Consider the following 16,296-nt stretch of genomic DNA (forward strand, 5'->3'; position numbering starts at 1 on the left):
TTTTGGTTTTTCTCCGGTACCGGGAACCGAACTCAAGACCTTGCGCTTGCCAGGCAGGCGCTTTGCCGCTGAGCTAAATCCCCAGCCCCTAAGAACAATCTTTAAGTGCACTTTGAGCCACTTTTTGACTCTCTGATTTGGACTTGCCTACTAACTTTTTGGAGACCCCCCTTCTACAACTTTTATTTTTATTAGTACTTTTGCAGTACACAGTAATTACATTCCTCATAATATATCTTGATTCTTTTACATCCCCTTTTCCTCCTTTTCTCCTTTCCTCCATCTCTTGGTCCTCTTCCCATCTGCAAAAAGATCTATTTCTCTGTTTCCTATTATCTCTTTTATTTTGCTGTTTAACTTATTTATACCTTGGGTTTCTCATATGAGAGAAACCATTTCATATTTAAACTTGTGTGTCTAGTTTACTTCACTTAACATTATGTGGTGGAGCTCCCCCCGCCCCCTTTAACCTGTAAACATTGGTATGGAATTGGTTTAGACAATAATTTATCAGACTTTTAAAGAACCTTTAACTCCTCTTGATGAACATACAATTGTCACAACACCCCAGTGGGATATTTCTTTGGCAGAGTACATCCTCATCAACCAAAAAATGATGTTGAGCTTTTCTTTTACTGAAGCTATAAGTCTTTTCACCTTTGAAATACAAATTGTGTTTTTTAAGTATTACAAAATCTTCCTCCCTTAAAACACTTTCTATCATTGGGGTACCTGGGGTTGGCCTTGCTGAGTGTAGGGTAGTGATTGTAGAACAGAAATCAGGATGAGGTGCTGAAAAAAATATATAGAATTAATTCCTAAAAGTTGCACTTGTAGGGGGAAAAAGGCTAATGATATTTTCTTAATGAAATTTGGAATAGAAATCCTTTACTCCATATCTGTGAAGAAATAGTGGACGGTTATTGAGTGCTGAACCCGAAACCACAGTCAGGCCTGGATATAGAATAAGTGATGATATGATGCTCAGTCTTCCTAGCAGTGGTCCGGTTAAGTAGTTTACAGGTGAATCTTGGGCTCAGAAAGATAATTTATATAAGACAGGAACAAAAACTCTTGAGCTTTTTGATCTTACCCACAGTACCTTTTAGGAAATTGTTATAGAAATAGCCAGAGAATACTTACAGTTTAGTGTTTTAAATACTGAATCATGCCATCATTTACCTATTAGCAAGTATTTTCATTTTTGAGCCAAAATTCAGAGTCAGAAGGCTCTAAGTTCTTTCTTGTAGTTTCACAATTTCTGGACCAGAGTTTCCTACAGTGTTTTGCAAGGTACAGTGTTTAATAGGTAATACTTACCTATTAGCAAGTATTTTCATTTTTGAGCTAAAATTCAGAGTCAGAAGGCTCTAAGTTCTTTCTTGTAGTTTCGCAATTTCTGGACCAGAGTTTCCTACTGTTTGGGGATGTTTTTACAGGTGTCCTGCCCTGCTCCAAACCCTTTCCTGTACCTCACACATGGGGCAGGATGTGATCTGACTTGGCTTTAGGAAGAATCCCTCTGGAAGGCCAGGGACAGAAGCAGGGAGACAGCAAGGGGGCATTTGTAATAATCCAGGGAAGAGAAAATAGTGGCTTGGACCAGGATGGTGAAAGCATGTGAAGTACTGAGATTCTAAATACAATTTGAAGATTGAGGCAACATGATCAGCGAATGGGTTGGACTAATGGAATAGACTAATTAGCTCATGGGAAGAGTGATCAGGAAATTTAAGAGGTTTTGAGCTGAGCTACTGGAAGGATGATTGCCATTTACTGAGAGGGTAAAAATCATGTCACTTTGGGACATACAGATTTGAGATGTTGCTTGAGCTATCCAAGTGGAGATACTAATGGACAGTTAGGTATACAGACACTTGGCCAGGTGTGGTACGGGCCCATGATCCTGGCACTGTGAGAGACTGAGGCAGAAGGATCCAAAGTAAGAGCCCAGCCCCAGCCACTTAATAACTTAGAAAGACCTTGTCTAAAATAAAGACGGGTGGGGATGTATCTCAGTGCAAAGACCTTGAGGTCAGTCCCCCATGCCACACACACACAAACAAAAAGGACACTTGAGCTCCATTGAAAAAGAATATTTTGTGGCACTGATGTCCTTGGAAACAAACTTGGGGAATGCTGCCATTTATGACCTGGTATGTGTTTATACCTGTTGTGCTTGGTTCTGAGCCCGTAGAGCAAGCACAATGGTAAGCTAATTGTTCTTGAGTTCTGTAAGAATAAATTGAGTGTTATTTTGAAGCTACTCAGTTCATTCAGGATGTAGTTAGTGACAGAAGAAGGAGTGTACATAGATAGCCATTCATTCAGCAAAGATTTTCTGACCATCTGTATTTTGTGAAGCATTGTACTTACGAGTCGGGGCATGTTAGTGACGACTACTGTACAGCTGTGAGCTCTAAGGAGCTCACATTCAGTTGAGACTGGGCACATTCAGGGTTGTGTGGCCATAGGCAGGAGCTTAGGTTCCAGTAGGGCACATTGAATATGGCCTCGTTGGTCAGGATAAGAAGCTGAGATTTTATGCGAAGTGCATTGGAAGGACATTGAGCACTGGAAGCTGATAGCCATGCTTACCGAGCTCCTGTGAAGATTAAGCAGGGCCAAGCAGACTTATGTGTCATAGTCAAACACGCAGTTTACATTTATTGGACACGTTCCATGATACAGATGATCAGTACTATACACAATAGGCATAAAGAATGTGTCTCACAAAAATTAATTTAGTGAAACTTTCACAAATGTAACTTTAGTCAGTCCAAGCATTTTTACGTCAGTTGATGGGAAATTGGGCTAATGATTTGGGATAACTTATACAAGATCTCTTTCACCCTAGGGGAAGAGGTGTCTCTCTTTAAGTGCCATTTCAGCCTGGAGAGAATGAAGTGAAAGTGGGGGAGGAGAGTGGTGACTCTCACTCCTTTTCCTGGCAGCTGGTGCACTGGGACCGGAGGAAATGCAGAGGGCGGAGTTGCCAGCAGAGATGCTGGTGAACTTCGTGCTACTTGAAAAGCTCACCAGTGTGCTTAGTGAAAAATTTAATTATGAAATAGACAAGTGATGTAAATCAGGAAACTGTACATTCTGATTTCCCATGTGGATGCCGTCACTTCACCCGTGTTCCAACACATCTGAATTCTCACTGAAAAAAGACCACAGGTTGCCATTTTGTTGACCATATTGGCACAGGTGTAGTTGGTGGTCATGATGAACAGATACCTTTTTGGACTTATTCCTGTAACTCATACTAAAGACGTTGACCTCAGCAGCCAGGTTTGTACCAGGTGACTAGCTCTGCCATAGCTGGTCAGTTCTGGAGTGGACATGTAATCTATATTGAGTCAAATTCTCTGAGAATCTCTACTGTCAGACTAAAGGGTGTGACAGTATCAGTAAATGATAACACATGAAGGTTAGGGTCAGACTCTTAGTAACTCGGAGCCATTTAAAAACAAGCCCTTGGAACTATGAATTCTCAGGCCTGGTAGGTGATCCCTTAATGGATGAAGTAGAACTCCAGGGCCATTCAGTTCTTACTGAAACTCAGACTCACTTTTATGTATGACTAATATCTGCTGCCTTACAATCTATGAAGTGAGTTGCTGAACATACCTCCGTATTGGTATTTATAAGGTAAAAGTAGTTCACTTAGGATTTTAGATCAATGTTCTCCTGTGCATACTGCCCTTTGTTACATATATCTCACCATGTGTGTTTATAATCAATTTCTGAAACTTTGAGAAAGGGTGCTTATTAATTATTGATGAATTATTAGTTGAGTCAACTATCGTTCCAATTGTTTCTATCTCTGCTTTTTATTTATTTTTATTTTTTTGATACCAGGAATTGAACTCACAGCCTCACACTTGCCATATTTCTGCTTTTTAAATATAAAGTTTTTATAGTATCAACTTTCTAAGCTGTGGATTCTTCGACTACCTTACAGTGTGTGGTACCTACTTGGCGTTTGTGTTCCTACCCCATTACCAACGTACTTTTTTCTTAATGATTGGATTCTAAGGTGTGTGTATGTTATGGTCTGATTTTGAATCATTCTGGTGTTGCTAAAGTACATGTAACACTTGCTCCTGAACTGTTCATCAATGATAATGGTTCATTAGTCATGGTCTTTGTAGTGGATATAGTCACAGTATTGGTTACCTAGCATCTTTTGAACATTGTTCCTGCGCTTGAGGAATGTTCTGTATCAGGAGCCCTGTCTCACTCAGGTGGAAACAAAAACTCACTTCCTACTTTTTCTTGGATGCATTAAGTATTTGATCAAGGCGCTGCCATTCACATGCACCTCTCCATGCTTTGATTTAGGAGTGAGAGGTGCAAGAAGGAAGACTGGAAACATACACTCATGCTTTCCTGCCTAGGCAGCAGCAGAGCCTACAGATTCTAGTGTGCAGCAGTAATGTGGAATATTCTAGAGGACAGCAGAGTTAACTGAAGCATCAGGTGTTACCTAGCAACAGTGACTTGGCATCTAATGAATTTGGCAGTGTGGTTTATTAGGTGTTCTTAGAAGTTTAGCCTTAAGAAAGGTTTATTAGTCTTCGAATAAACCCATTTTCTACCTAATCATCCAGTTTCTATTGCTTGCAGCTAAGAACTGCTAATATGTGCTACCAGGAAATTTGTGCTGTTTTGAAAACATGATCAAAACCTCATTTACCATAATTTATTATTCTTTTTTGCTTCCATGGGACTTTCATCCTTTACAACTGTATCACTGAGGAATCATTGACTCAAATGTCCCATTCTTTAATTTTAAGCTGTATCCTTCTAACTGCTTGCTAGAGATGAGCTTTAACATAATAGTTTTGGACCATAGGCTTTGGAGCCAACTGCCAGGATTGAATCTTCCCTGACATTTGTTAGCTGTTGTTCCTTCCCCTTTCTTTTTTTTATTAGTGTGTGTTTGCACTACATAATAAATACTGTGTATGCATCATGGGGAATAGGCACATATTTATACCACATCTTAATCCTTTTTACTTCCCCTTTCCCTCCCGTCCCTCCCATCTCCCCAGAGTATTAGCAGTGCGGATAGTACTAATATGTGTTCTGTGAGGAAGTATGTTCTGGTACCAAATAACTAACATGAGTGCGTTTCCATTACCCATTAGCAAACTGCAGAATTTGCTGGCTCAGGTTTACTTTGTGGTTGTCTTTTGTATGGAAGCATCATGACAAGCAGGCAAAAGACTTCCTTTGTAACAATAAGTAAAGGTTACTGCAAAGGTGTATTCTGGGGCATTTATTCCCTGTACAGACATAATTAGCATTTTATGAATAGTAAAATACAAAAAAAGGGAAACATCTAAAGCCATTGCTATTAAATCCATATCAAGATACCCATTCTCAGTAAATTTTTTAGGGGACTAAACATTAGTTCTTTGTTTATTGGCTTTTGTTTTTTGCATTTTAAAAAATCAGGTTTAAGCTAGGCACAGTGGTGCATGCCTGTAATCCCAGCACTTGGAAGGCTAAGGCAGGGGAATCACTGAGTGAGAGGCCATGGGCCAGGAGTGTAGCTCAGTGGAATTACGTCTGCCTGGCAAGCACGAGGTACCAAGTTGAATTCCCAGTATATAAAAAAAAAGAAAGAAAGAAGAGTACAATAACCTATTTGGGCTGGGGATATAGCTCAGCGACACAGCACCTACCTGAGTTCGAGGCCAACCTGGGCTACATACTGAGTTCAAGGCCAGCCTGAACTGCATAGTGAAATTCTGTCTCCAAAAAAAATCAGGTTTATTGCAATATAGTTTTATATAATAAAACTCAGCAGTATATGCAGTCATGAAACCATGACCACACTAAAGACATAGAACATTTCCTTCATGCCCAAAACTTTCCCTTTGCCTCTGTGCAGTCAGTCCCCTCAATGTAGCCCCTGGCAGACAGTGATCTGGTTTTTTCTGTTTTTGTTTTTTTTCCCCAAAATGTCATATAGGGTAGAATTATACTCTAATTATATATTCTTTTGGCCCCAGCTTCTTTCTTTCAGTGCAAGGATTTTGAATTATGTGGTTAAAATAAGATGATGAAAGATTTCAGGAATCACAGGGTTTATTGTCATACAAAGAGGACCCTCCGCACCCCTGTTTACAGTGTTTAAAGAGGGAGAGATGTCAGGGGGACACACTCAACAGAGGAGGAACTTTGACCACATAGTGACTATTCTGATTGGCCTAACGTCTAGTCGCTCTGGTATGAGTTGCTCTGGAATGAAGCAGGACTCGTGTAAAGGTGTCATTGAAGCTTAGGGTGTACTTTTTTATTTTTAATTTTTCTTTTCATCCCGATGATCGAATCCAGGGCTAGGGATATGCTGGCCAAGTTGTCACCCACTGAGTGGCATCCCCAGCCCTGCACTGTGCCTTTCCCGGAGAAGTTCTTGGCAGAGACGGTTCGGTCAACACTGTGCTGATCGAGGAAGGCGCTTCGGTGCCAGTGCTGGCTGGAGAAAATGCAGAGACTAGCTCACAGGCTGGCAGAGTAGCCCTGCTCTGCCACTGCCGAAACTCCCAGTCAATCCATATCTCAGGTTCATATGTGTTTTGGTCACATAAATTTACGATGGAGCACTGGGTCGGTCAAACTGTTCTAGTGGAACCATACAATAAATGCACAGATTTCGGGTCTGGCTTTCAGTCAGCATAGTGATTTTGAGGTTGCTTTACACGGTTAGAATAAAGAACTGTTCAAAGTACTGTATGATTGCATGAATCACCAAATCAGAACTTGCTCACTAAAATGATCAGTGTGCCTTGTCTGTTGATGTGTTCCCTATGAGAGTTTTAGTATTCACCCCCCTCTTTTAATATTGTGAACAAAGTATAAAAATCTCTGCCAGACATGATGGCCCATAGCTGCAATCCCTGCACTCTGGGAGGCTGAGGCAGGAAGATCACAAGTTAGAGCCCAGCCTGGGCAGTTTAGTGACAAGGTGAAACCTTATCTCAAAATAAAAAGTGCTGGAGATGTAGCACAATGGGGCAGCCCAGGTTCAATCCCTAGTACCACCAAAAACAACCAACCTTTGTGTGGCAGTAAACTGTGTAATTGAAATCACAAGATGATCTTTGGTAATCTTACTTTGTATCATAGCAAAACATGATGGCACACACCTGTAAAACCAGCACCCAGGCAGCTGAGGGAGGAGGAGCGTCATGAGCTCAAGGCCACTCATACACTATATAATGAGACCCTGTCTCAAAACATGTCACTCACATAGCAAATCGTGTGTGTTTGGAATCACTGCAGAGCTGCTTCACAATCTATCCATGTTGTCGGGTGAATCAGTAATTGGTTGCTTTTTTATTGCTGAGTAGTGGTTTGAATTGCATGGCTAGATCAGACTTGTGTATTCATCCACCAGCTGCTGTTTCCAGTTTGGCTGTTTGTGAGCATTTGCATACAGATCCTTGTGCAGACACTTTTTCATGTGTGTTTACTTTTATTAAGAAAGGGCCAGAGTGTTTTTCAAAGAACTGCATAGTTTTGCATGTTTACCTGCAATGTTGAGAGTTATGTTTGCTCCATATCCTCATTAACTCTTGTATTGTCAGTCTTTTTTTGAATTTTAACTTTGTTTTTGCCATTCTATAAAGTGAGTACTGGTATCTTTCTCAATCTAAACTTTTCATTGCCTAGTGACTAACGGTGTTGAGCATGTTCATGTGTTTGCATTTGCTACCCACATTCCCTCCTTCCAGATAGTGCACATTTTAAAAATGGATTGTCTAATTGTTGAGTTATAACAAATATAGATGAAGTCCTTTATCAGATAATGTGGGGTCTTTTTGTTTATTTTGTTTTTGCTATATTGGAGATTTAACCCAGACCCTTTGCACCGAGCTACCTCCCTAGTCTTTTTAAAATTATTTTTATTTTGGGGCAGGGTATCACTGAGTTGCTAAGTTGTCCAGGTTGGGCTCAAACTTGAGATCCTCCTGCCACAGCCTCGTAGTTCTGTAAATGCTTTCTTCCAGTACATGGCTTGCCTTTTCATTTGGTTAACTTTATCTTTTGTAAAGTAGAAGCTTGCTTTGTTACGTGTTTTTGTTACGTGTTCTTGCTATGTTCCCAGGCTGGCCTTAAACTTCTGAACTCATTTACCCATCTGCTTCAGCCTCCCGAGTGCTGCTGGGATTACAGATGGTTACAACCATGCCCAGCTTGAGCAGCAGTTTTTAATTGTAGTGGAGATCAACTTATGTTTTATGGGTTATGTCTTCTGTGTTTTAACTAGGAATTCTTTGTATAACCCAAGGTCAGAAAGATTTTTTCCCAATGTTTTCTTCTGTACAGTTTATAATTTTAACCCTGAAATTTAGGTGTTACATTTCAGGTTCATTTTAATTTTTGGATGTAGAGCAAGTTAAGAGTTAAGGCTCAGTTTTTTTTCTTATGGTTATCTTTTTCTCCAGACTCACAAGTTTAAGAAAATAATCCTTTTTACATTGAATGATGTCGGTTGGCACCTTTGTTAGATCACTGATTGGATTCTGTTGTTCTTTCCTAATACGATTATGTATGTAGTATGATAAATGTTCCTTGAAACACTACTCTAGTTTTATCCCACAAGCCGCCCTTTCATTTTTAGTCAGTTCAAAATACACTCCGAATTTTCTTTATGATTTCTTCTTTCATCTATGGGTTAGTTAGAAGTGTGTGCTTAATTACCAAATACTTGGGAGGTGTCTAGATATTTTTGTCTTTATTGATTTCTAATTCTATTGTGTTCAGAAAACGCATATTATATAATTTTAGTCTTTTAAATTTATTGATATTTATTTCATGTTCTTGAATGTCCTTAATTAACTTTTCATCTTCTTTTTCATTATTTTGAGTTTGAGCATGTTTACCGGATTATTAGTTTATAAACCAGTTTTATTTTTGAATGAGAATGCAAAAAGTTGTACTTTTCCTAATTGTTAAGAATGATTGCTGCCGTGTGATATGATAAGTTGGTGTTTGCTATTTTTGCCTTGCAGCTGCAGATGTCTAAATTGTCCTCTCCTCTCTGATTCGGCAGGTCTGAGATCTGGCAAGCTTGGGGAGCAGTGTGAAGCAGTAGTTCGCTTTCCTAGGCTTTTCCAAAAGTATCCATTCCCCATTCTCATCAATTCTGCATTCCTAAAGTTAGCTGATGTTTTCAGAGTTGGGTAAGTCTTTCTCAAGCCTCGGTTGCCCAACATGCACAGTGTTCTTGTTTCTGTTTTGTATTGTGGTCTTTCTCCTTTCCCCACTAGGATGGCCGGATGTTAGTGACCATTGTAATGAATGCATATGGCAGTGTGCCATGCCTTGGTGTGACAGTAATGACATTTTTAGCAAAAGTGAAGTGCATGATTCAGAGTACTTGTTTCTTTGGGGAGCAGACTAAATCACACTGGGACAACTTTAATATATTACTGTATGTGTATTTTGGTAAAGTGGGTGGCTTTGTGCAGAGGTTTAGTTCTCTAACTTCTTTATAACGTGAACTGTATGTCTGTGGAGTCTCTGACACATGTAAGCCCTTCATAAACACCCATTTCCTTGTTTTCTCTTCCAACACTCCCTGTCCTGCTCCCTTCTGCTCGTGACCGCCTACTCCAGGCTGGCAGGGGAAGGGAGATAGATGGTGGGCTGGAGCGGAGGGGCCCTCAGCTCCGGCTGCGCTAGGAGGTGGAGTCCCTCTGCAGGGCTGCTGCGGTGTCATGGCCAGGATGGCTGGCACAGCCAACTGCCTGTGCTTGCTGTGTCCCCTAAGTAGACGTCGGCCACTCTTCATGATGGGACTGGTAATGGTAGGGTGGAAAGACAATGCCTGTTGGTAAAACTCAGTATCCCTAGTGTTGCCTTAATTGCAAGCTAAGTATTACTTTCCAAAAGTGACCTAATTCTTCTCATTTTTGATTTTCCTAGAAACAATTTCCTGAGGCTATGTGTACTTAAAGTTACCCAACAAAGTGAGAAGCATTTGGAGAAGATTCTGAATGTGGACGAGTTTGTGAAAAGGATTTTCTCGGTGATTCACAGTAATGATCCCGTGGCAAGGGCCATCACACTCCGGTATGCTGTGTCGCTGTGACCATTTTCTACAAGTTTGGTTAAGCTGGAGCTGTAGGCCCAGGAGGCAGCGTACTTACTGTGTTCATTTTATAGAGTGTGCAGTTTGTTTTTGTTATCAGGGAGGACTCGGACAGACAATTGAGACCACGGCAAACTAAATTCCAGTTAATTTCTGAGAGAGTGTTTAGGTTTAAGAGATTGCTAACTTGTGTTTAAAACATCCCTCTGTTCTGACCAAGTAACTCAGTAGATTTCAGGATAGCTTAGCCTCGACTTCTTTTGCATTTTGGCCTTTGCTGTTTACTGTCAGTTTCCTATGTCCGTTCTGGGTCATGTGCTCACTTTTGTAGGTGACAGTTTCTTTTTGAACTTGATGGAGAACACCAAATACAACTTGCATAGTTTTTACTCTTTTCGTTGTTGGCACTTAAAAATTTACTTTGTTCAAATTTCTTTTTCTGAGTCTTATATCTACTTGAAGCATATGCTCTGTTTAACTCTGCTGTTTATGGAATCGTGTACAATTTGGGGGCAGATTTTGAAACTCTGTCTTCTGGGAGATCTCATTTCTCACGTTCCTGGCCAGACAGGCCTGTTAACCAGGAGGTGCAGGAGCCATTTTCCTGCATCATGCATCAGTTCTTCCTTCCTGCTCAGAAGTCAGTACTTTGTCATTTCCCTGCCTTTTAATTCATTTTTGTCAGTTAATATTAATATATCTGTTTCTTAGGCTCAGAAAAAAAGATCTAGAGGAACATATTCTGTAAATTGTTTTTGGTGGGTTGTGGGATAGAAAGGAGACATTTTCTTTTTTTTATGGAATAGGATTGGACCCAACGCCTCAACTCACACATGCTAGGCAAGTGATCTACCACTTTTTAAATTTTATTTTGAGACAGAGTGAAAAGTTGCCCAGACAGGCCAGGAATTTATGATCCTCCTACCCCAGCCTCCTGAGTAACTGGGAACGTAGGTGTGTACCACCATACCCAGCTACATGTGACTCTATAATGTTTGAATCATTTTCTACAAGTGTAGGTTTTTATTTTTTGTCAGAGGAGGAATAATAGAATTTGATGAATAAATGAATTTTATAAGTAATTAGAGCTAGTCTGAATATTTTAATACCCTGTTTTGGATAATCCTTTTTTGATTAGTTGTTTTTGAGACAGAGTCTCACTAGTTCAGACTGGCTGGCTGTGGACTCATTATGTAGCCCAGGCTGGCTTCAAACTTTAGGCAGTCCTCCTGCCTCAGCCTCCCAAGTGCAGAGATTATAGGCATATACCACCTTGCCCAGTGAAAATTTTTTTACATAAGCCAAAGTTGAAAGAATGTTATAATGACCACTTAATATCGACCACCTAGGTTCTATCATTGATCTTTTACTGAACTTGCTTTATTGCATTATCTATCTGTCCTTCTATCTGCCCATTAATGTAATTTGCATAGCACATTTCCTTATAAATTGCCGACCATATCCTTGCCTTTAAATAGGTCATAGTATATAATTTGAGTTGTTTGTTTACAAAGTTGTCCAGTTCTTTAATGTAAAATTTACTTAGGAGGAAATGCACAGGCCTTGTGTGTACCTTTACTGAGTGTTCACAGATGCCACATAAAACCCCAGCCTTCTTCAAGATACCAAATTTACCTCACCCCAGAAAGTGCCCATCTGCCTCTGCAAAGGTCCTTCTCACATCTGCCTCCCCAGAGGGGACCTCTGTGCTGATTTTTTCTACCATCGTAGATAATTTCTTTGTCTATTTTCAAACTTAATGTAAGTGGACTCATACAATAGCTATTCTTTTGTAAGACTTACTTTACTCAACATGTTTTTGAGATTAATCCATGTATATCAATAATCATACCTTTTAAATGCTAAGTGGTTCCCCCTGTATGAGTATAACATCAATTATTAATCTGTTCTCTTACTAATGAGCACTACCTTGTGTTCAGTGCGGTGCTGTTATGAATAACACTGCTCTGAACGTCTGACTTGCTTTGTGAAATGCATTCCTTTCTGGTAAATACATACCTCTAAATAAAATCACTGGATGATAAGTAATGTCTGCTTAGCTTTTAAAAAACTCTAGACCTTTTTCTAATGTTTTTGCTATTTTACATCTCCATCACAGTGTATGAGAGTTCAGCATGCTGCACGCCTTTGCTACTTTTTGGTGTTGTAGCCTTTTTTTGAGATAGGATCTCACTATGTATTCTAGGCTGGCCTTGAACTCACTATGTAGCCCAAGCTGGCCTCATCTTGTTTCAGCCTCTAGGGTGCTGGGATTATAGGTGTGTGCCACCATGCCCAACCCGTGTTGTAGCTTTTTAAGTTTTAGTCTTTCTGATGGGTATGTGGTGGTTTTGATTTACGTTTCCTGATGGTTCTGATTTAAGTACTTTTTCATGTGGCTTTTTGGCCATTCATAATATCTTCTTTTGGAAAGCATTCATAAGTTTTGCCCATTTTCTTAGATTATTTAGATTTTAATGTTATTCATCTCTTTATTAAAGAGTTGTAGTTGTTTTTGATATACCCTAGGTACCAGTCCTTTTCTACATCACATACCAAATAGGGTGCAACTTCTTTCAGACACGGCAAGCCAGGGACAGAATTACTCATGTGCTTCATTAAATCCTATCTCAACATTGCTGTCCCTTATCCTTTTTGTCCCTGCCTGTAAATCATGGAATATGTGCGTCAGAGTAAAAGTTTCAAGGTACGTAACCGTGAGAGCCACCCCAGATACTCGCAGTAGGCGACACAGTATCTGAGCCAGAAGTCAACTAGCTACCACACCCAGTCTTTCAGTTTGTACTAGAAGCTCTCAAAATACTCTGCTTCTAAAAATGGGCAGATACCAGCCCTGGTGGCGCACACCTGTATCCCACACTGAGGAGCCTGAGACTGGAGGATTGACATGAGTTCGAGGCCAGCCTGGGCTGCACAGTGATTTCAAGGCCACTGAGACCCTGTTTCAAAAAACAAAACAAACGAAAGGCAAATAATTTAAATAGTTACTTTTATAATTTTAAAATATTATGTTCAATTTGTTTTGAACTTCTCTTTGGGAACCAGTGACCCAACTGATGAAGTTTGACTGGAATGTGTACAGAGACCTGTTCACATTCTAATGAACTAGTGTCACAAAACTCGTGTGGTGATGTAAACTGAGAAAAATAACACCTGCCCTAACAGATTCATTCATTTTATATGATAAGATGCAGAAGTACTCCCCAAAACATTTTTTAAGAGTAGGAAAGTTTATCGGGGAAAAAGAATGGTGACTAGTACTGGCTCCTGAGAGATAGGATGGGGCTGATTGGGTTGCCTGCCCAAAACATTTAAAATCACTGTAGCTGTTAACTTTGAAAGGGGTTTGAGGATGTAAGTGTTGATATTTTCAGCCCCACTGTGAAGTGTTTTAACTACAGTGCTGTCTTTTAGAAAAAAAGGTATGGTGCAGAGTGGATCTTAATGCTTACAGAAATGTGACTTTCTCTGAGGAGTGTGACAGTAGCACAAAGAATGGGGATTGTGTTAAGGAAAACAAACTTCATAGCGTGGGAGCTGAGAGTAACAAATGAACCGTTGAGTACCCTCTGAATTCCCATTGTGTAGAAAGTTGTACACAGTTTGTTTTAAGGAAGGTAAAGTGAGACTCTGGCTTCAAGGAACTTGCTTCCTAAAAGAGTTTATTAAAAAATAGAAACTCATGAAGAAAAGCAAACTCCTGAAGAAAACCTTTCAAACACTAAGCACTTTTAACTTTATTTATTCATTGTAGTGCCGGGGATCAAACCCAGGCCCTTTACCCCTGGTAGCAAGCAACTTACTGTTGTGTTAAATCTCCAGCCATGTCAGATTGATTTGGAAAAAAGGAGAGACAGACACTGTGGTTCATGCCTGTAATCCCACCTACTCCAGAGGCTGAGGCAAGAGGACTGCAAGTTCAAGGCCAGCCTGGGCAGCTTAGTAAGACCTTGCCTCAAATTAAAATAGAAAGTTCTGGGGATGCAGTTCAGTGGTAAAGTACTTGCCCAGCATGCATGAGGCTCTGGGTTCAAACCCAGTACCACAAACAAATACTTTTTAAAATTTTTGAAAGGGGTCAATAGGGAAGAGTTTTTTTTAACATTTCTAACTTTTGCCTATTACTATAAACTTATAAATTAAAATGACAAATGGAAAAACAAAGGAAGAGGTCTGTAGTAGTTGAAATGTAGTGCTATGAGTTATTTGTCAAATACCCAGAAATATTTTCAGCAGGTGGCCAGTGGGTGTGCCCATGTTACACAGTGACAGACGTAGGGTGCTTCCTTGTTAGTCTGGTCTAATCCTTCCTGGTAAAAAGTTTTAGATTAATAGTCATTTGTTATTTCTTTCAATAAACACAATCTGAAAATTTTCTTTTAAAACTGATTTAGGGGGCTGGGGATTTAGCTCAGTGGCACAGTACTTGCCTGGCAGGTGCGAGGTTGTGGGTTCAATTCCCGGTGCCGGAAAAACAAACAAACAAACAAAAAAAACCAATGAAACTGATTCAGCTGCTTAAGTCTAATTGACTCTTCATAAAATAACTAGGTGAGGACCTCAGATTGGAAGTTGCTTAGGATGCTAACTTTGAAGAGATTGTTACTGTAAGAACACCATAGGTTTTGTTCATTTCACTGTTTTGTTTGCACCTTTGTAAAATCCAAGCCTTTCTGCTGAAAGAACTTTTCCATCTTTCCTTTCTGTAGTTTATATTACAAAGTATAGATTTTTTTCTTTTCCAAATTTGTAATTTATTATAAAGTGGACTGTGTTTCCCAGATGACTTTCCTTGCTGTTGCAGATATCGGTATGAGCCCCAGGGGGCGCCCTTTACCTCGGTTACATTTCTGTTGAGGACAAATTTGCAAGACATCCCACTCATATTGATGTGGGGACACTGGCTGGAAAGTCTTGCAAGTTTACTTTGTGAATCTGCTTAATAGCAAAACTGTTGTATTCTTACTGCTTTGCTAAAATAGACTTCTTTGTGCAACATTGGAAAATTGATACTTTGGTGCTTTAATAATTCAAAAGTTTCTTGGGCCTTGATTGGTACCGGGGATGTAGTTCCGGGATGATTTTTAGCAATTTTGCTTGTGTCAGAGCAGCCGTTTTAATATTTCTGATCACTGAAGTGTGTAGACGTGGTTAGAATTTGAGTCACTGAGATTTATGGAATGACCTTCAAACCTCAGTTTTGATAATGCAGGTTGCCGTTTCTTCTTTCCTGACCCTGAGGTTATTGTATGCATGTTCTTCCTGGGTTTCTCTGTTGCGGTAGGATGCTGGGGAGCCTGGCGTCGATAATCCCCGAGAGGAAGAACGCTCACCACAGCATTCGGCAGAGCCTGGACTCGCGCGACAACGTGGAGGTGGAAGCCGCGGTGTTCGCGGCCGCGAACTTCTCCGCACAGTCCAAGTGAGCGCGCCTCGGCCGGGCGTCCCGGGGAGGGCTCTGGGGCCCCGCTCGGGGTCCAAACACCCGCGTCCGGGCAACGTGGCCCGGTGTATTTTACAGAGGGGTTCTAGCATGTTGAGGAAACAAGCCGGAAGTACAGGAATAGAAACGGTGAGGACAGAGGTAGTTTGCGGGAAGACCCGGGCGGCCCGCGGCAGTCGGGGAGACCTCCTGGCGGGTGCTGCCTGCTGCGCTCTCGGGTGCGCGGCCGCCGCGGGCGCCTCAGCCAGGGGCAGTGTGCCAGACCCGCTTTGAACTGTTCCCCAATGTTGCCTTGTGCACTGTTACCTTTCGGAACGGATTTTTTCCTTTTTTTGGATGAAATGTTGGCCATGGTCTTACTACCATGTTTGACCTGCTGGCTGACCTCTGTAAAAAGCGGAATGTTGCCCCCGACCCCCGGTGTCTGAGGAGCGAGGCCGCGGTGCCGCGTGGGGAGAGCCTTACCCTTGCACCCCTGTGACCCAGCAAGCCCCCTGTCAGAGCTCAGCCTGAGGAGTCAGCTGAGGGCCCGGTCACTGGTGCTCACGTGAGGCACACTGGAGCGCTGTGACGTTATGCCCAATGTGTGCATTTATGGGACGGAAAAATGGAAAGGGTGAGGACGAAAAATGTTGCCTCTAGGTGGTAAGTTGTTACATAACTATTTTCTTCTTATAGATCTATCTCCTGCCATGAACTAGTATTAGTTCCTGAGACT

General features: G+C 40.9%; 1 protein-coding gene across 3 annotated transcripts in view; it reads left to right on the forward strand.

The window, feature by feature from the left end:
• Nucleotides 1–16,296, forward strand: part of Ints7 (integrator complex subunit 7) — a 71,801-nt gene that overhangs the window by 1,553 nt on the left and 53,952 nt on the right. The window contains exons 2-4 of one of the 3 annotated variants that reach the window (XM_005374746.2): nucleotides 9,074–9,203; nucleotides 9,949–10,095; nucleotides 15,420–15,557. In XM_005374746.2, coding sequence (XP_005374803.1) covers nucleotides 9,074–9,203; nucleotides 9,949–10,095; nucleotides 15,420–15,557 — 415 coding nt within the window. The remainder of the gene's footprint in view (nucleotides 1–9,073; nucleotides 9,204–9,948; nucleotides 10,096–15,419; nucleotides 15,558–16,296) is intronic. The other 2 variants (XM_013520176.1, XM_005374750.1) reach the window with 2 other exon arrangements.

Source organism: Chinchilla lanigera, unplaced genomic scaffold (genome assembly GCF_000276665.1).
Source record: "Chinchilla lanigera isolate Chin_1 unplaced genomic scaffold, ChiLan1.0 scaffold00005, whole genome shotgun sequence".
Classification (NCBI taxonomy): domain Eukaryota; kingdom Metazoa; phylum Chordata; class Mammalia; order Rodentia; family Chinchillidae; genus Chinchilla; species Chinchilla lanigera.